At 38.8% G+C, this 26768-nt stretch overlaps 1 protein-coding gene across 44 annotated transcripts in view; it reads left to right on the forward strand.

The window, feature by feature from the left end:
- The window catches only part of EIF4G3 (eukaryotic translation initiation factor 4 gamma 3), a 368231-nt gene that overhangs the window by 294526 nt on the left and 46937 nt on the right, over positions 1–26768 (forward strand). For 43 of the 44 annotated variants that reach the window (XM_063594267.1, XM_008967038.4, XM_034957340.3 and 40 more), the window contains 7 exons: positions 1861–2058; positions 16091–16237; positions 16639–16875; positions 19031–19135; positions 20860–20992; positions 23856–23950; positions 26282–26375. In XM_063594267.1, coding sequence (XP_063450337.1) covers positions 1861–2058; positions 16091–16237; positions 16639–16875; positions 19031–19135; positions 20860–20992; positions 23856–23950; positions 26282–26375 — 1009 coding nt within the window. Of the gene's footprint in view, positions 1–1860; positions 2100–16090; positions 16238–16638; positions 16876–19030; positions 19136–20859; positions 20993–23855; positions 23951–26281; positions 26376–26768 lie in introns of those variants that run through there. The other variant, XM_034957425.3, reaches the window with a different exon arrangement.

Raw genomic sequence — 26768 nt, forward strand, 5'->3', positions numbered from 1 at the left:
TTTTAGAAGTTTATAGTTTTAGGCTTCACATTTAGCTTTGTGATCCAGTTTTTGTTGAGTTTTGTACAAGGTGCAAGATAATAGGTCAGGGTTCTTTTTCTCCCCTTTCTTGTGGATGTCCAGTTGTTCCAGCACCATTTGTTGAAAAGATTATCCTTTCTCCATTGAAATGTTTTGGCATCTTTGTTGAAAATCAGTTCATCATATATGTGTGCATCTATTTCTAGACTCTATGTTCTTCTTCATCTAGCTATGTGTCTGTCCTCTGGCCAACACCACTCTGTCTTTATATAGAAAGTTTTGAAATCTGGTTGTGTGAATTCAATTCTCCAACTTTTTGTTTTTCTTCAAAATTATTTAGGCTCTTCTAGGGTTTTGTGTGTGTGTGTGTCTTTTCATATAAATTTTAGAATCAGCTCCTTGTTTTCTACCCAAAACAAAAAACAAAAGGCCCTATTAGGATTTGGATTATGATATATCTGCAGATCACTTTGGGGAAAACTGACATCTTAACAATAATGAATCTTCTAATACAAGAACATGATATATATCTTCATTTATTTAAGCCTTCTTTGATTTCCTTCATCAGTGATTTATAGTTTTCATATTTTTTTCCATCTTTTTTGTTTTGAGACAGAGTCTCACTCTGTTGCCCAAGCTGCAGTGCAGTGGTACGATCTCAGCTCGTTGCAACCACTGCCTCCCAGGTTCAAGTGTTTCTTTTGCCTCAGCCTCCCGAGTAGCTGGGATTACAGGCATGCACCACCACACCCAGCTAATTTTTCTATTTTTAGTACAGATGGGGTTTTGCCATGTTGGCCAGGCTGGTCTCGAACCTCTGGCCTCAAGTGATCCACCCAACCTCGGTCTCCCAAGTTGGGATTAAAGGTGTGAGCCACCATGCCTGACCTTTTGCTAGTTTTTGGCTAAATATTTTGTAGATTTTGGTGCTGCTGTAAATGGTACTTAAAAAAAATTAATTTCTGGTTATTTATTGCTAATACATAGAAAAGCAGTTGATGTTTGCATTTTGACATTGTATCCTACAATTGCTAGACTGACTTATTCTGGTCTTTTTGCAGATTCCTTATGATTGTCTATGTAGGCAATTATATCTTCTCTGCATAGAGTTTTATTTCTTCCTTTACAATCTACGTACCTTTTATTGCTTTTTCTTTGCTTTATTTCATTGATTAGGACCTCTGGTATGATACTGAACGGGAATGGTGAGAAGAAACATTTTTTGCATTATTCTCAATCTTAGGGGCAAAAATCATTTTGCCTTTCACCTTTAAGTGGAGTTGTATATCTCCTTTTACTAGTCTAGGAAGATCTCTTCTATTCCTATTTTTTTTTTTAGAGTTTTTACAACATTATTTTAAAAGACTCCTGCCTAGTGTTTCATACCATTATTTATATTATACCATAATTTAGACAAATTTCTATTTTTTTACATCAAAGTTATTTTCTGTAATGAGTTATGTGGCTAAAGTATTTTTACATATCTCTAAATATAAATACATTTCTAAAAGTGTAATTACTGGTTCAAAGGTTACATACACAGTTTTAAAGCTTTTGATACACGTTGTCAAATTGCCCTTAGAAATGTTAACAGATAGTGCTCCCACCAGCTAAGTGTGTATATACCTATTTCTAGAATTCTCCTCAGTAGTGAAAAGAAGGTAATTTTTGACTATTTGTTAAAATAGATTAGTTTAATTATTTCTGTGACTAGTTCACAGTCCTTGTTAATAATTTGAGAAGTTGAACTTACATATTATTTTTAAAATTAATCATTACAGAAAGCACCATATTGTCACAGTTACTCTAATGCTTTTTTCTTTTTTGTGGCCCTTCTAGGAGCTTTTTAGAAAAGTTCGAAGTATCTTAAATAAATTGACACCACAGATGTTCAATCAACTGATGAAGCAAGTGTCAGGACTTACTGTTGATACAGAGGAGCGGCTGAAAGGAGTTATTGACCTGGTCTTTGAGAAGGCTATTGATGAACCCAGTTTCTCTGTGGCTTACGCAAACATGTGTCGATGTCTAGTAACGGTAAGAAGAGAGGAAGGAGTAAAACCAGAAATCTTCAAGAGGTATATTCTCCCCTCACTACACATTCTTCCCAGAAGTGTTATTGGGGCAACATAAAGGGGAGAATATATTTTTAGTATTTATTGATATAATATTCTCATTATTAAAGACAATCTTGCTTTATTAAAACGTATACTCCCCTCTGGAGGGGATATGAAGTCTGGACTGAAATGGGCATGAGATGGGCCCATTCAACATAAGAAAGATAGAGTCAGGTTTAAATTAGTAATGTAAAATTATCGTCATGGGCAACAAATTTTTCCCGTGTGTCTCTTATGGAAAGCAAGCAAATGCATGCTTTCACATTTAATTAAGTTTGAAATTTAAAAACACGTTGATTCTAATTCTAATCTCTGTGAAAATGAAAGGATAGTTGTTCTGTAGTCAAAAAGGTTTCAAAGCTGATAATTTAATGTCATAGAAACTGTTAGGTTTCTCTCCATTTACATTGTCTGAAGCCATTTAATCTCCACAGCCTGTCAAATCTAGGGCAAGACAGAGAGGGAGACCAAAGAGCTTCTGGTTAGTGTTCATTGTCCTCTATTCCACAGTCATAAACTGCCATGTATCATCTGTTTTCTCTTCCTGTTATTGTTACCGAGGTACTTGTGTCAGAAATGTCTGTCCTTTAACATTTGGATTTTTTCTTAATTATTACAACTCGTTGTCGTGCCTTGCTGCTTAGAAACAAGCTATGAAAATGCAAAATTCTCTCATTCTACCAATATTTTTGACTACCTGTGTCAAAGGTAGGTAAGTCTTTTGGGGTTTGGAAAAGTCAAATCTTCTGTCTTAAAGGAATTCAAAATCCATTTTGAAAATAAGTATTTCCAAGAAAAAAAATTACTTAAAAGGTATTTTGTGATGTAGCAGTATCTCAATGCCTGAATGGATGGTTAGACCGAAAAATAAGTTGGAAGAAAAAGAAAACACTATGTTGGTGGGAGAGTCACAAAACTTTTATAAAGCAAATAGAGTTTGAGTTGGACCTGACACAATGGGGAATACACATTTGGAGAAGAAAGAACACATTCTAAGCAGGCTCAAGTCTGAAGCAGTAAGTGTGGCTTTGGAGTCACAGCTCTAGGTTTAAAATTTAAAGTTTAAAATTAAATTCCAGGCTGGGCAAGGTGGCTTATGCCTGTAATCTCAGCACTTTGGGAGGCTGAGGTGGGCAGATCACCTGAGATCAGGAGTTTGAGACCAGCCTGGGCAACATGGGGAAACTTTGTCTCTACTAAAAATACAAAAATTAGCTGGGTGTGGTAACAAAAATTAGCCAGGCATGGTAGCGTGCGCCTGTAATCCCAGCTACTTGAGAGGCTGAGGCAGGAGAATCACTTGAACTCAGGAGGCTGAGGTTGCAGTGAGCAGAGATTGCACCACAACACTCCAGCCTGGGCAACAAGAGTGAGACTCTGTCTCAAAATAAAATAAAATTGAGATAAGAGAAGATAGTTTCTACTCTGCCACTTCCTAACTTTAGGACCTTAGAGTAGTTACTGATCTCTTTAAGCCCCTGTTTTTAATCCATAAAATGAGATTAATTCATACCATTTACAATATTATAAGGATAAAATTATTAAAATAAATGAGATTACAAAATTTCTAGCCCAGTGTTTGGCCTGTAGTAAGCCCTAAATAAATTGAAACTATATTAGACCTTTTAGGTCCAATTTGTGAAGGTTTTGAATGTTGGCTATAGAATGAGGATGATTATTATAATAAAAATAGTCTATTCAGCACCTACTAAGTTGCAATATGGATAGAGGCTTTATATATACATATTATTTTTAATGGTTATTCTAATCCTGAATGGTCAGTGTTACTAGCCCCACTTTATTGAACCAAAAGCTGAGCTTGAAAAGGAAAAATAACTTGCTCAGGGTGATGTAACTAGTAAGTGGCATTGCTAGAATTCAAATCAGGGATTATTTAACTCAATCACTTGCCATAGTGCCTCCTGATGTGCCATAGTTATATGGAAGCAAACTAATTCTCCATTTCTGGGCTCTCATTTTCATTGTGGTAGCCATGACATCCATGACTCATTAAAATTAGGACTAGATCCCAGATCCTCTGGATCACACTTTAATGCTCTTTCCCAGTTTTGAATTTTATCAGATAGGCAGTTAAGTGGTGTTTAGGTAGTTTAATGGAGGAGTGATATTGATGAAAATGGCCTTTGAAATGATCTGGCAATAAGTACAAATTGGATTGGAATAGGAAGAAATTATAGACAAGCCACCCACTTACGAGACTTTTGAAAACTTTATTGGATTGTTTTATTTATGTATTTTGCTTGAGACAAGGTCTTTTGCTCTGTTGCCCAGGCTGGAGTCCAGTAGCATGATCATAGCTCACTGAGGCTTCAAACTCCTGGGCTCAAGCAGTCCTCCTCCTTGACTATAGGCACACACCACCACCAGGCCTGGCTATTTTTTTATTTTTGGTAGAGATGAGGTCTTACTATTTGCCCAGACTGGTCTCAAAAACTCCTAGGCTCAAGTGCTCTTCCCGCCTTGGCCTCCCAAAGTGCAGGGATTACAGGCAGGAGCCACCTCCTGGCCTCCTGGATTATTTTAAATTATAAGATAACAACCTATTTGAACAAGTCAAATGGTATAGTTAATACAGTTATTACTCTCTGCTTGCAGCCCCAGCCAGTTAATCTTCCTTCGCTATCAGATGGTCACTGTGAATGGTTTTGATGTAATCGTCTATAGTTTTCTTCATGTTTATAAAATCACATGAAAATATGAGTATGTATAAAGAGGTTTTTTTGGTTTTGCTTTAATTGAATTATATAAATTATTTTCAGTTTGCTCTTTTTTTTTTTACTTAATAAATGTTTTGGGCAGCCGTCTAGGTCATTACAGATAGATTTTACTCACACTTTTATACTAATTGCATAATATTTCATAATATGCATATACCATAACTTGTTCAACCATCTCTCTTCTCTCTCTCTCTCATATGTTCATTTATCCTTGTATTCTGGAGCCTGCCTTCCTCCCTCCTTTTCTTGTCTTTCTTTTTTTTTTTTTTTTTTTTTTTTTGAGACAGGCTCTCACTCTATATCCCAGGCTGGAGTACAGTGGTGTGATCACAGCTCACTGCAGCTTCAAACTCCTAGGTCCAAGCAATCCTCTCATCTCTGCCTCCCAAGTAGCTGGGACTACAGGCACATGCTCAGCTAATTTTTGTATTTTTTTGTACATGTAGGGTTTTGGGGTTTCGCCATGTTGTCCAGGCTGATCTGGAACTCCTGAGCTCAAGTGATCTGCTTGCCTCAGCCTTCCAAAGTGTTGGCACCATAGACGTGAGCCACCATGCCTGGCCTCTTTCTTCTTTTCCTTCCCCTTCCCTTTCCTTTTTGTCTTGCTCTGTCACCCAGGCTAGAGTGCAGTGGCAGGATCTGGGCTTACTGCACCCTCAACCTTCTGAGCTCACATGATCCTCCCACCTCAGCTTCCTGAGTAGCTGGGACCATAAACATGCACCACCATGTCCAGTTAATCTTTAAATTTTTTATAGAGACAGAATCTCAATATGTTGCCCAGACTGGTCGTAAACTCCTGGGCTCAAGCAATCTTCCTGCCTCCTTCCCAGAGTGCTGTGATTATAGGCGTTAGCCATTGCACCTGACTTTTATTTCTTTAGTGTATGTTTTTAATGTTTTAAACTTTTTTATTGAAATATGACTAACATATGTGCTTTCTGGGTTGAAATTCTTCATTTGTTGCATTTGCCAAATTTAATGATGTAAATGCTGTCCTCAGGACTATTTGTAATCTACTGACAGTTTGACAAGACTCACAAAATTACTGTTAAACAGTTGTCTGTCATAAACCAATATGAACCAGCTTCAACACACCAATGCAACATGCTTACAGAAAGGTATACAAATCATTACTGTACAGCTCAGTGTATGTCAGTGAAGTGAATACACCTTAGACCCTTTTCAATACTCTTTAGTCTTTTTTAAAGGTAACTAGGACCAGGTGCAGTGGCTCATGCCTACAATGTCAACACTTTGGAAAGCTGAGGCAGGAGGATCGCTTGAGCCTAGGAGTTTGAGGCCAGACTGGGCAACATAATGAGACTCTGACTCTACAAATAAAAAATTAAAAAATGAGCCAGGCATGATAGTAGTCCCACCTGTAGTCCCAGCTACTAGGGAGGCTCAGGTGGGAGGATCCCTTGAGTCCAGGAGGTCACGGCCGCAGTGGACCATGATAATACTATGGTACTTACTCCAGCCTGGTGACAGAGTGAGACCTAGTCTCAGGGAAAGCAAAAAAGGTAACCACTGTCCTGACTTCTGACACTGTAGTTGATTACTTTTGAGGGATTGAGAGACTGAAATAAAATGGTAACAGTGAACATAGAAACATAGAATCCTACTACACACATCAAACATTATAGGATTATTAAATATCTAAATTTGAAAAGCTAACCTTTTATAAGAAAATCAAGGAGGCTATTTTCATGAACTTTTGAGTAGGGAAAGATTTCTTTAGCAAAATTCAAAACATGAAGGATAAAGGTATAAGATTTGACTGTTAAAATTTATAATCTTTGATGCAGCAAAAGATACTATAAATAAATACAAAGATAAAACCACAACCTAGGAGTATCTGTTTGGAGTGCATTAACTGACAGAATATTAGAATCCAGAATTAAGGAAGAAAAAGAAGCAAATCAGTAGGAAAAAAACAGCCTAATAAAAATATGGGCAGTTCATAGAAATGAAAATCCACTGGTTGATAAACTTTAGAAAAGATAATCAATGACAGCACTTCTCAAAATAAGACATTTACGCGGCCAACAAATATATGAAAAAAAGTTCAACATCACTGATCATCAGAGAAATGCAAATCAAAACCACAATGAGATACCATCTCATGTCAGTCAGAATGGCGATTATTAAAAAGGAAACAATAGATGCTAGCAAGGCTGTGGAGAAACAGGAATGCTTTTACACTGTTGGTGGGAATGTAAGTTGGTTCAACAGTATGACAATTCCTCAAGGATCTAGAACCAGAAGTACCATTTGACCCAACAATCCCATTACTAGGTGTATAACCAAAAGAATATAAATCATTCTACTATAAAGACACGTGCACACGTGTGTTTATTGCAGCACTATTTACAATAGCAAAGACATGAAACCAACCCAAATGCCCATCAATGATAGACTGGATAAAGAAAATGTGGTACATATACACCATGGAATACTATGCAGCCATAGAAAGAAATGGAGATCATGTCCTTTTCAGGGACGTGGATGAAGCTGGAAGCCATCATCCTCAGCAAAATAACACTGGAACAGAAAACTAAGCACTGCATGTTCTCACTCATAAGTGGTAGTTTCACATTGAGAACACATGGACACAGAGAGGGGAACAACACACACCAGGGCCTGTTGGGGGATGGGGGTTGAGGGGAGGGAACTTAAAGGACAGGTCAGTAGGTACAGCAAACCACCATGGCACATGTATACCTATGTAATAAACCTGCACATCCTGCGCCTGTATCTCGTGGTTTTTTTTTTTTTAAGGAAAAAAAAAAAGACATTCAATGTTATTCATTATTAGGGAAGTGATAAACTAAGAAAAGATAAACCATAGTTCTGTAAAATTCACCCCCACTAGATTGAAAAAAAAATCCCATTTTAAATGTTTTTAAAGATGAATACAACCATTTATGAGGGCAATTGGGCAATAATGTTGAAGATGTTCATGTACTATGCAATAACATCAAATTGCTAAATGTACCAGATATTTACAAACGTGAAACAAGAAGAACTCTCGCATACTGATTGCAACAGCCACTTTGGAAATTGTTTAGCATTATATACTAAAGCTGAAGTTTTTCTGCCATAACTAGCATTTCAATTCTTAGGTATATACACAACCAATAAACATACATATCTCATATGCTAGGAAATATATACAAAAATGTTGTAGCATTTTTTATACAGGAAAGAAAAATGAAAAAATGCCTGTTAATAGTAGAATGGGTAAATCGTAGCATGTTTATACAAGGACAGTGAATCTGAAGTACAACTACACGGGCATGGATTCTCACAAGAGTAAGTTTGAGTAAAAGAGGGCAGACCCAAAAAGATACTAAATGATTTGTTATTTAATGTTCAAAAATGAAACAAAAACTAACTTTGGTGTTTGGGGATACCTGTCTATAGTGTTAAAGGTTGCATGTTTTCTTTGTGAAACTAAAGCAAGGCTGGGCGCAGTGGCTCACAGCTGTAATCCCAGCACTTTGGGAGGCCAGGGCAGGTGGATTACCTGAGGTCAGGAGTTCAAGGCCAGCCTGGCCAACATGGTGAAACCCCATCTCTACTAAAAATACAAAAATTAGCTGGGCATGTTGGCCCATGCCTGTAATCCCAGCTACTTGGGAGTCTGAGGCAGGAGAATTGCTTGAGGCAGGAGAATTGCTTGAGGCAGGGAGGTTGAGGTTGCAGTGAGCTGAGATCATGCCACTGCACTCCAGCCTGGCCGACAGAGTGAGGCTCTGTCTCAAAAAAAAAAAAAAAAAAAAAAAGGCAAGAAAGTTATAAAAGTCTAGGAGGCTTTTGTATAACTTTGGAGACAGGGGGTTGTGGATGTGCTTTGGAAGGAAATTTAAGAGGAGCTTCTGAGAAGCTTTCAGTGTTCTGTATCTTGACCTGGTTACCATACCTGGTGGTATTTATGGAGTTTGCTTTTTCATAATTTATTGCTGAACCTTAAAAAATTTTTGAAACAAAAACAAGCAATAGAGTGAAAAGCTTAAAAACCACTATAGGCTTTTAAGTTTTACTGTAATATTTAGTATCTTAAAAACTGAAAAAGTGGCCAGCTGTGGTGGCTCATGCCAATAATCCCAGTTGGGGAGGTCAAGATGGAAGGATCACTTGAGCCTAGGAGTTGGAGACCAGTCTGGGCAACATAGTGAGACCCTGTCTCAAAAAAAAAAAGTGTGAAAAAGCTGGGTGTGGTGGCATGCACCTGTAGTCCCAGCTACTCCAAAGGCTGAGGCAAGAGGATCACTTGAGCCCAGGAGTTCAAGGATGCAGTGAGCTATGATGCCACTGTTGCATTCTAGCCTGGGTGACAGAGCAAGACCCCGTCTCTAATATATGTGTATACACACACACACACACACACACATTTTTTTTTAAGCAAAAGATCTAAAACAAATATGGCAAAATGGTAAGATTTGACACATTTGGACAATGGATACCTGAGTGTGTGCTATGTTATTTTGTACTGTTGGAAAAGAAATGAATTAGCTGGGCATGGTGGCGCATGCCTATCACACCAGCTACTTGGGAGGCTGAGGCACGAGAATCACTTGAACCCAGGAGGTGGAGGTTGCAGTAAGCCAAGATTGCACCACTGCACTCCAGTCTGGGTGACAGAGCGAGACCCTGTCTCAAAAAAAAAAGACAGAGAAAAGAAAAGAAATGGAATCTACCCAATTGGTTTTTTAAGATGACATGTCCACGGGCCAGTGTTGCCCAAAAGTGAAATGCCCAAAATTGAGCTGTTAATATGTGTTTCAGCAATGCTGGCATAAGCAGATTTGTTTCCTTCAAGCCCCTGTTTACTATGCTAATGTTTCCTGTGAAATCAGACAGGAAAGATCTACTGTATACAACATTTTCCAAACCTCTAGACCACAGGCATTTAAAAGAATTCCCTTAAGGTAATTGTTAGCTTGAAAAATAATACCTCCCAACAGAATCAAAGAAACTGAAGACAGTGAATAAAAAATTGAACTAGTATCTGGGAGTCTGGTCTCAACCAGGGACATTCCCTCCCACCCCCACTTCAGGACATGTGGCAGTGTCTGGAGGCCTTCTTGGTTATTGGTATGGCATCTTAGTGGGTATGGGGTGAGGATGCTGCTGAGCTTTCTATAGTGCACAGGAGAGCCCTCCACAAGAAATAATTATCCTACCCCAAATGTCAGTAGTGTTGAGGTTTAAAAACCCAGCCTAGATTGTTGAGATTGTAAGATTTAGGAGAATATGTGTTCTCAATGTTTAGAGCAGTTGTCAAGTCATTTTTCTCTTTCCATGTCATTCACATTGATTGCACACCTCCATTTAAAACCTCTTTTGTAACTTTGCAGTGATAAGGTGAATCCTAGAGTATAAAATTATTTTGTTTGTTAATTTTTTCTTGAAGTCTTAAAGGGTAGGCCTTTAAGAAAGATTCTTTTAGATTTATAGAGGAAATTGATATAATGGATTCAGCTTTCCCTCGTTGCTCTGTAGTCCTGTGTACACACACATACAGATACATATGTACATATCCATCCATATATGCAGCTGCCTGTGTCCACCAAGCTCTACTAAGGCATACCATACAAGGCTTGAGGGAATCATAAGAGATGGTCAACTCCGCCTCTGGAGTATTTTGCTGCTTCTGCTAGTTCAACTGGAAATGACTGAAGAGGCCTGTGAGACTCCCTTCATGAATAATAAAGCATTTAACTAGAATTCAGCATTTCTTTTTGGAGGAGGACATCTGAATTAAGTGGCAGGTGAGGAAGAGTGGACAAGAGAAATGTCCTGTATCTAAGTCTGTACTTAAGTACAATTTTAAATTGGATTATTGAAACTTTAAATTGCTGTGCTTTTGTCTTAATTATAAGTGAAATGAGAATCCTCATCTCAGAACCCCTCTAGAATATAAACTCCAAGGAAAGGGACTTTTTCTGTTTTGTTCACTGCTGAATTCCCAGTGCTTAGAATGATTCTTGGCAGGTAATAGTTGTGAGTGAGTAGGTAAATGCCTGAATGAAAGAATAACCAACTTGAAAGAGTTTCTTTTATGCCCTGAGACTGTAGTTTTGTTACTTTTTATCTGTGCTGTGGGAGACATACATACCTCAGCTACAAAGAATGGCACTAAAGGCAGATTTTTAAGCATTCTGTATACTGTTAAGCCAGATACAGAGCTTGTAGTATTGCCACTTTAAGTGTTTAAAAGCAAAACATGAGGAGAATGACAGGACTGAGAATAGGAAGAGACACCCGAGAGAAAAAGAGAGGCAGTTAAATCCCATAAAAAATAAAGCCCGGAATTGCAGACATGACAAGTCAGCCTTGGGCAACAGCGAGTGACTGGTCAACTGGAGGAGGAGGGATTTGTAACTGTCCTGATGGAAGATTTTATAATGTGTTGAAGAAAAAATGATCAGAGATGACTTATACTTTCATAACTGACCACTCCCTTTTGAATCTTGTGCATATCCTTTAACACTATACCTCTTCAGGTATATCTAACAGAGATCCATTTTGATAGATGTGTTCATAGTATGCAGAGTATTATGTACAGTTTTGGCAGGTTAAATTGCCTAAGGTCATGATATAACCACTGATAGAAAATAGTATGTCACCATGGACCTGAGAGTTATGTTGGTTTATTAAACAATTTTTTTTAAATTACCATATTGCTGTTTACTTCACTTTTTTTTTTTTTTGAGACGAAGTCTTGCTCTTTCACCCGGGCTGGAGTGCAGTGGCACAATCTCGGCTCACTGCAAGCTTCGCCTCCCGGGTTCAAGCCATTCTCCTGCCTCAGCCTCCCGAATAGCTGGGACTACAGGGCGCCCGCCACCACGCCCAGCTAATTTTTTGTATTTTTAGTAGAGACGGGGTTTCACCATGTTAGCCAGGATGGTCTCAATCTCCTGACCTCATGATCCACCCGCCTCGGCTTCCCAAAATGCTGGGATTACAGGCGTGAGCCACTGCACCCGGCCTATTTACTTCACATTTAAGAGCAAACTGTCCTTGGCCAGGAGTAGTGACACATGCCTATAATCCCAGCTACTCAGGAGACAGGTGGGAGGATCACTTGAGCCCCGAAGTTTGAGACTAGCCTTGGCAACATAGGGAGACACTGTCTCCAAAAAAAAAAAAAAAAAATTAAAGTAAACTATCCTCTAGAAACCAGAGTTTTAGAGTTAGCACAGAGGTGCCATTTGCTTACATTATCCTATTCATTACAAATACTTTACTTCAGACTAGCACGTGATTTGGGGGCAAAACTACTGCTGGGCCATGGGTTGCCATTAACATCTTTATGTTCTGAGACAGCATTGAAAATCCTGAACATGCCAAGCCAAGGCCAGGACTTACCATTCCATTTTCATTTGTTTGATTACCATAATTACTACACTGCTGACAACCCTTGATGATTCTCTAGAATTTGATCCTTTTGGGGATAAGCATGTCCACCCTCAATACTAACAAATATGTCAGCAGTATAGGCCCTGTTGCTTGAAGAAAATTACTACCTGATGCTGACAACATTCATATCTAAGATTGCTGAGTGACCTGTATGTGGATGGGTCTCTTTACACTAATGCCACATTGTTAGTTTACTACTGTGTAAAAATAAAAAGGTAGGTGCTTTCTAGTGAATTCAGCTTATCAAGCAGCCTTACTAAAACATTCTCACCGACTCCCTTGCTCCCTGAGAAAAAGAAACCCGTCCCGAACAACCCATTTAAACACACACATTTTAGTGTTGATCATGGACTGTTAAGTGAAAATTGCATTTGTCTAAATAGATCCTTTTCTCACTGTCACATACCTTTCATTCTTGCTATTATCCATGATCATATTTGCATGCATCTGCCTTGTCCACTGTTGTGTCTCTGAAAAATCATAGTTTGAAGCCCTGACTCTTACTATAATTACATTAGGAGGTGGGTGGGGGGCAGTAACTAGGTTTAGTTGAGGTCATGAGGGTGGAGCCCACACAATGGGATTAGTGCCCTTGGAAGAGGAAACACCTGAGCTGTTTCTCTCCCTGTCATGTAAGGATACAGTGAGAAATCAGCCATTTACGAGCCAGGAAGAGGGTCCTCACCAAGAACTTAATCTGCCAGTACCTTGATTTTGGACTTCGCAGCTTTCAGTACTATGAGAAATAAACTTCCATTGTTTAAGCCACCCAGTCTATGGTATTTTGTTATAGCAGCCCAAGCAGATTAAGGTATCCACTCTTCATGTTCTGTTCCAACTAACCAATCTCAGTGGGTCTCTTGACCACCCAGCGTCCAGCAGACAACAAGTGCTCACTTACAGCCCTGTCAAATTTACCATCCCCTAAGGACAAAAAAAAAAAAAAGAAAAGAAAATCACCATGAATCACTATTCTCAGAGGATATGTTCTCACTGGCCCCTTTCCATATTTCCACAGCCCTGTCAACCATCCCCAGAGGGTATTAAGATCATGTTCCAAAACAAGTCTTCAAGGAGCTGTATAGCTAGGTATTCATTCATTCAGAGATACATTTTTGTAAATCTGTAGTCATTCTGCTATTCAGTTTTAATACTTCCACGTGAATATATCTGAAAAGTTTATGCCTGATTACATGTTCTTTATGCCCCAGTTCATGTGAAATTCCTCTTGACCATTATTTTGGGATAGCAGACTTTTGTTTCTCTTGCATTTTGTGATTTTCTCTTTATTGCTTAGTGAGCTAACTTTGCTTTATCCTTTCTTTGATAGCTATGTTATTACAATATAGGTTACTCTTAATGTTTAATCATAGGCCTGTCAAATGAAGTGTTTAATATAGCCATACTAGTTGTTTATTGGGCCCTTACTGTGTGTCAGCCACTATTTGCTTTTCCTTAGATACCTCATTTGATCCTCCCAATAACACCTCCTAAGAGATAGGTATAATACCTCACCCCATTTTTGAAATAGAGGTTTGGGGAAACTGAGTGACTTGGCCAAAGTCACATGGCAGAGCTGGGATTGTGACTATGTCCAGAGCTCCCTTTTCACCAGCTATTTTATCATGTTCCTTAATCTACAGTCATTTTGGAATATCTCATTCTGCAGGTGTAGGGACTGAGGTTCAGTGAGGTAACTTGCTCAAATTTACATAGTAGATTAAAGAGCTGGGATTCAGTTTCTGATTTCGTGACTCATATTCCAGCACTCTTTCGATTTCAGTTACAGCTTATTTATCTGTGGCTTATTAAAGTGCTTCCATGCTGAATGCTCAAGCTGCCCTCTCAGATGGACATAGAGGCTGTACCTCCCTTGTTTTAGATGACAAAACTGAAACTTGGATTAAAAGAATTGCCTTTGTTTATATAGCAAGTAAGCAAAACTTTTGATACTTAACCCAGCTCTTCTAAAATAGTCTTCCCTGCACTTCTCACCATATGGCAGTGGCTTAGATTTTCATATTGTTTGTTGTCCTCATTTCTCTCTTTTCTACACAGTAAATCTGTAATGTAGGAAACATCTCTTTAGAGATGATAGATTGTGGGCCCGACTATTATTTTCTTGTCAGTCAGTTATACACTTAATGTCAATACAGATGATGGAGGTAAATATGCCAAGATGCTGGCTAGGATTTTGTGGCTGGTTTAACTTATGTTCCTATAAAGCAACAAATTGGATATAACTGCTGATGTTTAGAACCTTTAGTTCTAAAATGTAATGTCATGTTGGTGCTCTTGTATGCCAACCTGCTTTTGAATATACTTCTTGGTTCTCTTTTGTATTTCTTAGTCCATTATTGTGTATTCTGGGTCTTATATAAGGGAAGGTAGAATCAACTTTTGGCTTCTGCTTTGGAAAACTCTTGCTTTCATGTAGCATTTCTTTTCTTGAAGGCTGACTTGTGTGACTTTAGAGTAGGCCTGACTGTGAAATTATCTATAGTTGCTTGCATTTATGTAGCCTAAATTTGGAGTTAAGGATACAGTAGCCTTTTCTCTGGTTGTCTAAAAAATTATCTGAAAATGTTCCCCTCTTCCTAAGATAATGTCTCCTGCTGAAAGGAAATATGCAGTGTAACACATGGTTGATTATTACTGGATCTGTTAAATGATCTTTCATACATCGTAGGGAATACATTGGAGAGTGTGCCATCAGTTCTAGTACAAATATTCTAGCATCATCATCGTCAGTTCTCAGGAAGTTTCTCTAGCCATCCAGCCTTGATCAACAGCTGACCAAGTTCATTCTGGTTGATAACATTAATTATTTTGTGAGTATGGATGCAGTGTACCCAGTTTTCACAAAGATCTTCTGTTATACCTAGGGCAAAGACCATACATACATTTCAGAACTTTGGGAGCCACTTTGTGATCCCAGAGAAACCGTTGTATCATATTATGAAATAGCTGTTCAAAATGGTGCTCAGAGGGATGTCATCTGTAAATTAGAATATTTTAGTAGAATCCCTGCTGCAGTCTACTGTCTTTATATTCTAAATATGTTCATAAGAATGTCTCTGTGTTTGGTTACAAGTAACCTTGAGCTATTACAACTATTAGAAAACAATTATTATTGGATTTGGATGGAAACCTTGTAAGGATCTTGCTTCCAAACTTTTGGAGAACTAGTATATTCTCATGGCACATAAGCAATAAGCAGTAAACATACTATATTTATAGTCAAGGTAAGTGCTAACATTATGACATTCCCCAATGAAAAGATATCTCAAAAATCCCCCAGTATCCCAACTTCTGCATAAATACAATAAGGATCTCACCTACAACAGTTTTGCGATAACCAGCAAATTCTCCCTTGTCTTATGTCATTTTTGTGTGTTCTATTAAACCAAAATACTTACTACAATGGTACTTCTTAAAAAAAGAAGTAATAACTCTACACAGTTTTTTTGTTTGTTTGTTTAAATAAGGTCTAGATAAGTTCAGGGTTATAGTTGCAATGATATGACAAGGATTTCCATGTTAGCTAGAAGCATGGCTAAAAAAGAGTACATTTATATGAGAGGAATGTGTGTCTTTTCTAAATAAAATTTAAGACATATTACTGTTGAATCATGAAATGCCTGAAGCTATATTGTTTGCCTCTTATAGAATGCTTACCTGTGGTTCAGTCAGCATTATTTCATACAATAAAGCAAACAGATATTTTTAATGTCTTTAAGTAATCTTGTTGATTTTTTTTATTTTCCTGTCTGGATGTAGCTGAAAGTACCCATGGCAGACAAGCCTGGTAACACAGTGAATTTCCGGAAGCTGCTACTGAACCGTTGCCAGAAGGAGTTTGAAAAAGATAAAGCAGATGATGATGTCTTTGAGAAGAAGCAGAAAGAACTTGAGGCTGCCAGTGCTGTAAGTATTTTCATAGAAAGATAGTGCTTGTACACTTTGAGCACTGTAAAGTAGAAATTTCAGGAAGCTAGATACAGCATCTCCCTGCTACCTTAAGAGGGACCTATGACCTTTTTTTTCATGTAGAAACAACATATTAATGTTTAGGGGAATGCTTTGTTCCTTTTAGTGCCTAATATAGGGGACAGCTCAATTTTCCATGCCAGCCACTCAATCTAAGCCTGAGTCAGGTCACTGAGTTCCAAAAATCTGAAATGGATGGGTATAGTTCAGTTTTCTGAGCAGTAGATTCTACACTTGCTATCAGATTCTCATGGGGATTCTGACCCCATGAATCTCAGTGTTTATTGTGCAGTACAACTTTCATCATCAAGATGCTATTATTCCTCCTTACACAACAGCCAGAGGAGAGGACAAGGCTTCATGATGAACTGGAAGAAGCCAAGGACAAAGCCCGGCGGAGATCCATTGGCAACATCAAGTTTATTGGAGAACTCTTTAAACTCAAAATGCTGACTGAAGCCATCATGCATGACTGTGTGGTGAAGCTGCTAAAGAACCATGATGAAGAATCCCTAGAGTGCCTGTGTCGCCTGCTCACCACCATTGGCAAAGACTTGGACTTTGAAAAAGCAAAGGTAAAAATCCAAAAGCTCAGAAACCTTCGCAAAGGCTCCTTGTCAGTTGCAAAAGAACTTAGACTGTCAACAGAATAGTTCTATCTTTTCCCAAAGGTCTAGGCTGTTTATTTTTCTTCTTTTGCCCGTCTCATTGTCAGTGTTCAACCATCGTGCTCCTTACATTTCCATTAGAGTCAGAGGTGAGGAGGGTCCCAAATTGTGTAAAAGCCAGTTTGTAGATTCTTCAGATTATTTGTCCCATATTCTTTTTTCTTCTTCTGTAACCATTTCCCAATTTGGGAACAGAAATATGCAAAGAAAAACTATGGCCTAAGGGTAGTGCAGAAATGAAGACCCAGTAGTGCTTCTAGAGTTTATACTCTAATTGATGACACAGCCATCTAACCATAATATAAGAAATCATTAAAAATACTGTAATAATGTATGCTATTTAAGGGGTATAGAAATTAGAAATGCTTCAAAGAAATAATGTCAGAAACGCTCCATAACATCTGATTCAGCTAGGATTATGCTTAGCTGTGACAGAAAACCCAGTGGTTTATACAAGATTGAGGTTTACTTCTTATTTATGTAAACAAAGCTCTGAGGTAAGTCCTTTCAGCTTAACATTCTGTGACTCCTAAAGTGTAACCCTTGTCCTAATTATTCTCACCAGAGAAGGTAGGAAAAGGGGCAAAAGACACAGCCACCTCTCTCTCTCTCTCTTTTTTTTTTTTAAGTAACAGGGTCAGCCGGGCGCAGTGGCTCATGCTTGTAATCCCAGCACTTTGGGAGGCTGAGGCGGGCAGATCACCTGAGGTCAGGAGTTCGTGACCAGCCTGACCAACATGGAGAAATCCCGTCTCTACTAAAAATACAGAATTAGCCAGGCATGGTGGCACATGCCTGTAATCCCAGCTACTTGGGAGGCTGAGGCAGGAGAATTGCTTGAACCCGGGAGGCAGAGGTTGCAGTGAGCCAAGATTGCGCCATCACACTCCAGGCTGGGCAACAGGAGTGAAACTCCATCTGAAAAAAAAAAAAGGGAAAAAAAAAAAAAAAGGTAGCAGGGTCTTGCCCTGTCACCCAATTTTTTTTTTTTTTTTTTTTTTTTTTTTTTTTTTTTTACTTTTTGTAGAGATGATGGGTCTCACTTAGTTGCCTAGGCTGGTCTTAAACTCCTGGCTTCAAGCAATCCTTTTGCCTTGGCCTCCCTAATTGCTAGGATTACAGGTATCAGTCACTATGCCTGGCCCCTCTGGTCTCTTTAGGAAGGCCCTAGGAAGCTATAGCATAACATTTCCATTTATATTATTGCCTATAATTAATCACGTGACCAAAGCCAGCTGCCAGGAGCCTAGAAAAATGTAGTCTTTATTTTAGGTGGTCATATGAACAACTAAAAATTCTACCATATGGCCGGGCACAGTGGCTGACACCTATAATCCTAATACTTCGGGAGGCTGAGGCAGAAGGATTGTTTGAGCTCAGCAGTTTGAGACCAGCCTGGGTAACATAGTGAGATTTCATATCTCCAAAAAATCATACACACAGAAAAATTTAGCTGGGTGTAGTGGCATATGCCTGTCTGTGGTCCCAGCTACTTGGGAAGCTGAGGCAGGAGGATCACTTAAGCCCAGGAGATTGAGGCTGCAATGAGGCATAATTGAGCCATTGCACTCCCAACTGGGTGACAGAACAAGACCCTGTCTCAAAAAAATACAAATAAAAATTCTACCACATTATATTTTGGCTATAAATTGATATTCCTAGACCATTTAGAAAACTACATGGGCTGGACGCAGTGGCTAATGCCTGAAATTCCAGCACTTTGAGAGGCCAAGGCTGGAGGATTGCTTGAGCCCAGGAGTTCAAGACCAGCCTGAGCAACATAATGAGACCCTGTCTCTACAAAAAATTAAAAGATTAGCCAGGCACGGTGGCACGTGCCTGTAGTCCCAGCTACTCGAGAGGCTGAGGTGGGATCGGTTGAGCCTGAGAGGTTGAAGCTGCAGTGAGCCGTGATTGTGCTACTGCACTCCAGCCTGGGCAACGGAGTGAAACCCCATCTCTAAAAAAATAAATAGATAACTACATAAATAAATAACTGTAAATTGGTAAAATTACGTTTAAGTTTCTCAGACAGGAGTACTAATGATTTTGTCTCTTGCAGCCACGTATGGACCAGTACTTTAATCAGATGGAGAAAATTGTGAAAGAAAGAAAAACCTCATCTAGGATTCGGTTCATGCTTCAAGATGTTATAGACCTAAGGCTGGTGAGTGGGAAAAAAAATAATAATAAGCCTGCTGGTCCAGTCTCTTTAAAGGAATTGGGCTGGGGAAGGATGTCCTGTTGTTTACATGTGTAAAGATAGTGCTTTTGCTTCAGGACTCAGAATTTGAATTGGCAAACTTTCAGTGGGAGAGTTCTGAGAAGGGACAAAAGGCCTATTGCCAGTTACGTGCTTCTTCTCCTTATTCTGATTATCAAACCATATTGCAATTTTGTTTGTGCTTTGTTTTTTTTTGAGATAGAGTCTCACTCTGTCGCCCAGGCTGGAGTGCAGTAAGTGGCTCAATCTCGGCTCACTGCAACCTCCGCCTCCCAGGTTCAGATGATTCTTCTGCCTCAGCCTCCGGAATAGCTGGGATTACAGGCACATGCCCCCACACCTGGGCAATATTTGTATTTTTAGTAGAGACAGGATTTCACGCTGTTGGCCAGGCTGGTCTGGAACTCCTGACCTCAAGTGATCTGCCCGCCTCAGCCTCCCAAAGTGCTGGGATTACAGGCGTGAGCCACCACGCCCAGCCACTTGCAATTGGTAGTCAGCCATTCTGAATTCAAACTCCATTCAAATGTAAATTCAATTAAATTTAGTCTTTGTGAGCTAAATAATCAGCAAGTCTCATCTCCACAATAAATACCTTTAACTCTCTGAGCCTTACATTTTTAATCTCTAAAATGAGGATGTTGCCTACCTTGCAGATTTGTTGAAGAGTCAATGGAATAATTACGTAAGGTGCCCAGCTCAGATATTGGTGTTTTCTTCTCTTTTGTTTTTCCTGTGACCCTCCTATTCTGCTGCTGGGTTTTTTTTTTTGTTTGTTTTTTTGTGTTTTTTTTTTTCTCATTTCTCTTAACCGGGTGCAGTTTTTGTTACTACTACTTTTCTCTGTTTTAAGTTTAACTCCTACAGGGAGTTACTCTTTGTAAGTTTCACTCCTACAGGGAATGTACTACATCAAGCCCTACACTAGAGAAAGTGAACAAAGCCCTACCTCTTATTTCTCCTCCACCAGGCCAGATAGCATTGATGATGATTCTTTATCTTGCTAAGACTAGATGTGGTTGTCTTCACCCATGTTATCAACCACTTATACTTATATCAGATGTTGGGACTATTGCTAGAAAGAGAAGGGAGAAGTATAAAGTGACAACTTATTTTGTCCTTAATACAGGGGATAACCAAAGGGCAGAGTGGTATGGACCTTTGTGTAGAATATCAGAACCATAATATTGGAGAAATAAAAGCATGAGTCATCCTTGACTTAGAACCCCTATGGAATGTGATATGATCTGAGTAGTAATCCCACAGATTAAGGCAAGGCCAAGGAATCCTCATCATTTTTATTTTTCTCTCCTCCTTTCAAATGTACAAAATACTGATACAGATAAAATCCATTTAGTCCACAGAGAAATATATGCCATGCTTAAAAATATAATAATAAATTTGGGCCAGTCTTTCACCCTGTTCTTTGTATCCATTGGCTATTGGAATATGTAGTATACAATTGGCCAGTTTTGATTGAGAAGATTTTAATCCTTTAGCTCTAATCCTAAACTGCTCATAGTGTCATCTATAAGATACATGAGAAACTGCCATAATACAGCTTTTGTAGGTATTTTGTACTTTTCCAGTAGTAAAAATTGCTAATTTTTAAATTTTAAAAAATGTTCAGTTTATCTGGCAGATAACCTTATTTTCTGCTTTTGTAGTGCAATTGGGTATCTCGAAGAGCAGATCAAGGGCCTAAAACTATCGAACAGATTCACAAAGAGGCTAAAATAGAAGAACAAGAAGAGCAAAGGAAGGTCCAGCAACTCATGACCAAAGAGAAGAGAAGACCAGGTGAGGCCGGAATCCACCAGGGTTTAGAGAACTTGGAAGTTTCAGGAATACATATTAAGAATTATGTATTTAGGTATAAAATGAGATCAGAAAGAACAACCCAAAGAATAGAGTGGTGATTGTTAGGTGAAGCAGTTTCACCTGAAGAGTAAAGTTACTGAGTAAAAGTAGAGAATGCAGGAACAAAGCATGATTTCTTTCACTACTTAAAAGCCAGTAAGCAATAAGACTTTATTGAGCATCTTCTATATACTCAGAATTGGTGAGACTAGAAAAGGAAGTGGAAAATGTAGTTACTTCCCTCTCAAAGTGTATAGTTTATCTGGTAAGGTAAAACTTTTGACAAGCAAAAGAGGAACATTTGTTAAGCAAATGGAAGATAGTATCAATTATGAAATGTGTTCTCCATTAACTGTTAAAATTTAGAGAAAAAGAAGAGAGACAGAAAGCTGAAAGAAAACTTTATTTAAGAAAGGGGCACTTTGTAGCAGGCCGGACGCAGTGGCTCATGCCTGTAATCCCAGCACTTCGGGAGGCTGAGGTGGGTAGATCAATTGAGGTCAGGAGTTTGAGACCAGCCTGACCAACATGATGAAACCCCGTCTCTACTAAAAAATTTGCTGGACATAGTGATGTGTGCCTGTAGTCCCAGCTATTCAGGAGGTTGAGGCAGAAGAATCACTTGAACCTGGGAGGTGGAGGTTGCGGTGAGCCGTGATCACACCACTGCACTCCAGCCTGGGGAACAGAGTGAGACTACATCTCAAAACAAAACAAAACAAAAATAGAGACATGCAAAAAAAGTGAAAGATGAAGTAGAAGGCATTTTAAACCTGAGACACGATAGTCCATTTACTAAGTTTAGGAACGTTGGAAAAGAAAACCTTTTTCAGAGGGAAATGATAATTTTCTGGCTGATAGTAAATACTCAGTAACCATTAGTTATTGTCACAGACACAGTAGAGCTCATAGTGAAGTTGTTAGGAGAGATGAATTCTGCAGGGAAGAAAGTTTACTTCTAAGTTTCTTGAGACACCACACTTACCTTCCTCGCTCTAGTACCTAGTGCAGTGCCTTTTGGGTAATAACTTTTATTTATTATTGAACCAGATTGAGAGGGAAAAGGAGAAGATACCAAAGCCTAATTCATGGAGGATATTCACATCTGACTAAAGGAAGAAAAGAACTCTTGGAAAAGTGCCAGACAAGTGGAGAGAAAGGACTAAGATACAAGTGTCATAGAGACAAGGAAGAAGCAAGTCTGTTTATGATCAGTAATATCAGATAGCACAGAGAAAATCAAGACGTATGTTAGGACCAGAAAAGCTTTTGGATAGACAGTTCGGTGATCTTTCAATTTATTAATTCATTCAGCAAGTATTTTTTTTTGAGATGAGTCTCACTCTGTCGCCCAGGCTGGAGTGCAGTAGTGCGATCTCGGCTCACTGCAACCTCCGCCTCCCGGATTCAAGCAGTTCTCTGCCTCAGCCTCCCGAGTGGCTGGGATTACAGGCGCCCACCACCACGCCTGGCTAAGTTTTTTGTATTTTTAGTAGAGACGGGGTTTCACCATCTTGGCCAGGCTGGTGTTGAACTCCTGACCTTGTGATCCACCCGCCTCGGCCTCCCAAAGTGCTGGGATTACAGGCGTGAGCCACCGCACACGGCCCTCATTCAGCAAGTATTTATTGTCTGTCACTTAACAAGGCACTCAAAGTCCCTTCCATCATGCGGCTTACATCTTATGGTAGAGGGGAGAGAGGAGACGATAAATAATAAATACTTGAATAAAATATATCATTTGTCAAATAAATTTGTAGAAAAAGAAGGGAGAAGGGACTAGGGAGTGCAAATCTTGGTGAGTAGGGTGCAGTTTTAAACAGGAAAACTGGGGAAACTATAAAAGTTGGTATTGTTTGAGCAAAGACCTGAAGCAAGTGAGGGTGTTAAATCATGTGGAAATCTGGGGAAAGAGACTTTTAGGCAAAGGGAGTAGTAAGTACAAAGACCCTGAAGCAGCATTTTCAAGGAATAGCAAGGGGGCCAGTGCAGCTGAACCTAAGAAGGGCCTGACGGGGAGAGTGGTAGAAGATGGGGACATAGAGGCAGCAGGAGCCAGATTATTTAGAGGCCATTTGTAAGGAATCTTCTCTTTTTCTCCGAATGAGACAGAAAGATATCAGAAGTGTTTTGAACAAAAAAGTGACGAATTTTGTACTTTACTAGGATCACACTGGCTGCCATGATGAGCACAGCTGAAGGTAGAAGCAGGAAGGCCAAAACACGTCTCTACAGTAATCTAGGAAAGGGGTGTTGGTGGCTTAAACAAAACTGCTAATGTTGGTAGTAGATTCTGAATGTATTGTATAGGTTTAACTGGCAAGGTTTACTGACAAAAATTGGATGTGAAGTATGAAAGAGGAGTCAAGGTTTTCCACCTGAGCAGCTGAAATGTTGGAGAAGCAGATTTGGGAAATAAAGCATACTTCTGTCATTTGACCCCATTAAATACAATATACTTTAGAATAAATAATTTCCATCTGACTTCTCCCAAAGTGTTCTAGTCATTAATTCTGTGAATACTGGATTTAGCCCTGCCTTCTCCAGCACCAGGTATTCATTTGTGTCAGTTGTTTGTTTCTAGGTCAGTAATGTTTCATGGGTGATCCAAAATAAGCAGTGCTTCTGCTGATACAGGGTGCTTCTGCTTATATTTTCCTGCCATGGGATTAAAGATATTGTCATCAATGCTTTAACATCTTCTGTTGTCTTTCTCCTTGGTTTTGATGAAAATATTGCTCACTCTTTCAATGTAAAACTGACTTGAGACAGATGAGAGACTCACACTCTATTCTCCCTGCAGGTGTCCAGAGAGTGGACGAAGGTGGGTGGAACACTGTACAAGGGGCCAAGAACAGTCGGGTACTGGACCCCTCAAAATTCCTAAAAATCACTAAGGTGAGTCTGACATTTAAAGTACAATTTACGCTCTCCTTTGATGCCTTTGATATTAAAACACACACACACAATTTACAATAGTTGCAAAACATGAGTCTCAAAAGTACTTATTAAAGTAAAACAGCAATATTGCAAATCCATGGGGTGGTTATTTTTTAATGCATTTTTCTTCAAGTTACTATTGATCAATGTATTCTACAAACTCATTTCTACATTTTCTTTTTTTTTTTTTTTTTTTTTTTGAGATGGAGTCTCGCTCTGTTGCCCAGGCTGGAGTGCAGTGGCACGATCTTGGCTCACTGCAAGCTCCACCTCCCGAGTTCACACCATTCTCGTGCCTCAGCCTCCCAAGTATCTGGGACTACAGGTGCCCACCACCACACCTGGCTAATTTTTTGTATTTTTTAGTAGAGACGGGGTTTCACCGTGTTAGCCAGGATGGTCTCAATCTCCTGACCTTGTGATCCACCCACCTCGGCCTCCCAAAGTGCTGGGATTACAGGTGTGAGCCACCGCGCCCGGCCTCATTTCTACTTCTATAAGGGTTTACTAAAGAGGAAAAGACTAGGTTACTTCTTAGACATAAGATGCTTAATATACAAGAGGTAATAACAAAGATATTTTAGAAGCCTAAGTCAATTGCAGGCTTTTACACAATGTATCCGTAGCTCTGGGGAAAAAAGCAATCACCTGTTTAAACCTAACCATGAAAGATTTGCCTTATCCAAGGCCTAAGGGAAACCACAGAGGGCCTACTAGAAATCATTCTGTAATAAGGATTTAATAGACTCTGTCTGCTTTCCTCTCTTTTGAGATTCTGTGGGCAGTAAGAGGAAAAAACTTTCTGTAGCAGATATTTTCAGCAGTAAAAGTTGATCATTGTAAGTAGGATGAAGAACTTTGGAGAATGTAGAGAAAGCAGAATTAAATATGATAAGAGTGGAAACTTCTAAAGTCCAGTGGGTTTTCCAAATCATTTGCAAGTCTAGTTTGATCCTTATACTTCCCATAGTTCTGAAAATTGGCACCCTGCTAGCAAAATACTGAAGACAATCAAAACTAATGTGAAAATACTACATGAAAGAAGATAACTGACAAGAAGTATTAAGAAAAGTCTTTAAGAAAATTGGAATAAAATGGGCTATGTCATTTGCATCTTCACAGTTTTGTCAAAGCTTTGCTTCATGATAGAAAATTCTCCTTCTGAATCTCTCTTAATAATGTAATTAGCTAGGATCCTTTTCTCCAAGATTCTGGTACTTTCTTCTAGTTGTTTATATCTCAGAGCAGGAATTCCATTGCTGAATACAATTTGAGTCTTACCCATCTCCATTTCCATCTAGAGACAGTTTTAACCAAAAGTTTATGTTTAAAGAAGTCCTCCAGCATTTTGAAAAATGTGTCAGTATTTAATAACAACATTTGTATTTTTAAATATTATGCTTTCCGTGCTTGGATACTATAAAAACAGTGCTGGTATCAAACCTCCAACATTACTACCTTAATATTTTTAAGTATGTAAATTGTTAATAAACTTTGTGTATTCAGATAGTTATACTGGAGGTACTATACATGGGTATCCTAGAACAAAACCATTACACATATTTATTGTTAATTGGGAGTGGTTTGTGTGAAAGCATATTACATAGCATAGCAACATATATATTATGAGCTGTCAGACCATAGAAATACCTTTTTTACAAAGCGCTACATTACAGCTTTTATGTTATATGTATTTTATAATAATATGCATTACAGCGTAATTTTATTTCACTTGTAGTAAAGTTGTGCTTGGAAGATTAAACATGAGATATCAGGCACCTTAACTTCCTGTGCTCCCTGCCTAACATTCCAGTCTCTTTGTTCTTATTCTTTATTGAATACTCACATCCCACTGCCTATCTCTAGCCAACATGAAATTTTTGTGTCTGTTGATCTGTTTTCTGACAGTCATGTAAAGACAGTAATGAATTAATTTTGTAGTATTTGTATTTTTATTTTTAAAATTAATGGGTATTGTACAAGAAGAATGATTAGAAACTGCTTATTACAGTTAGCAAATTCATAAACCATCTTAAACAGGAGGACATGGATGCATTCTCTAGACCAAACGGTTTTTTGTGGAAACTGGAGTCCAAGGAAGTGCTTCAGGGGCCACATGGATCCCAGTTTAATGAGAACAGCTGCAATTTCTGTTTCTATTAAATTGGCATTCCAAACAAATTTTTGTTGCTAAAATTGGTTCTACTTCACTGAAGAAGAAAAAAATAAAAGAAAAACTATTCTTCTAGAATATTTCCTATAATTGACTTGTGGTCCCTTATGTTACAGCCTACAATTGATGAAAAAATTCAGCTGGTACCTAAAGCACAGCTAGGCAGCTGGGGAAAAGGCAGCAGTGGTGGAGCAAAGGCAAGTGAGACTGGTAAGTGTGTGTGTCCCTTCTCAAACCTGGCTGTGGCTTGTTAGCATTTGCCTTACAGCGCATTCCCATAGTCATCGAATGATGGTTTTTGGGAAAGATGTGTAGACTAATCATGCCTAAAATTTTATTGGTAGCCCTTTCCTTTCAACATAGATCCTTTCTCAGGATCCTTAAATAATTTTAAGTATTTTTTTAATTTCAATTCATTCATTTAGACTATTTAATTAAGACCTTTATTTATTTATTTATTTATGAGATGGGATCCCGCTCTGTCACCCAGGCTGGAGTGTAGTGGCATGATCACAACTCACCACAGCCTCAACCACCTAGGTTCAAGCAATCTTCCTGCCTCAGTCTCCTGAGTAGCTGGGACTACAGGTGCACGCCATTACA

This window comes from Pan paniscus, chromosome 1, assembly GCF_029289425.2.
Source record: "Pan paniscus chromosome 1, NHGRI_mPanPan1-v2.0_pri, whole genome shotgun sequence".
In the NCBI taxonomy this organism is placed as follows: domain Eukaryota; kingdom Metazoa; phylum Chordata; class Mammalia; order Primates; family Hominidae; genus Pan; species Pan paniscus.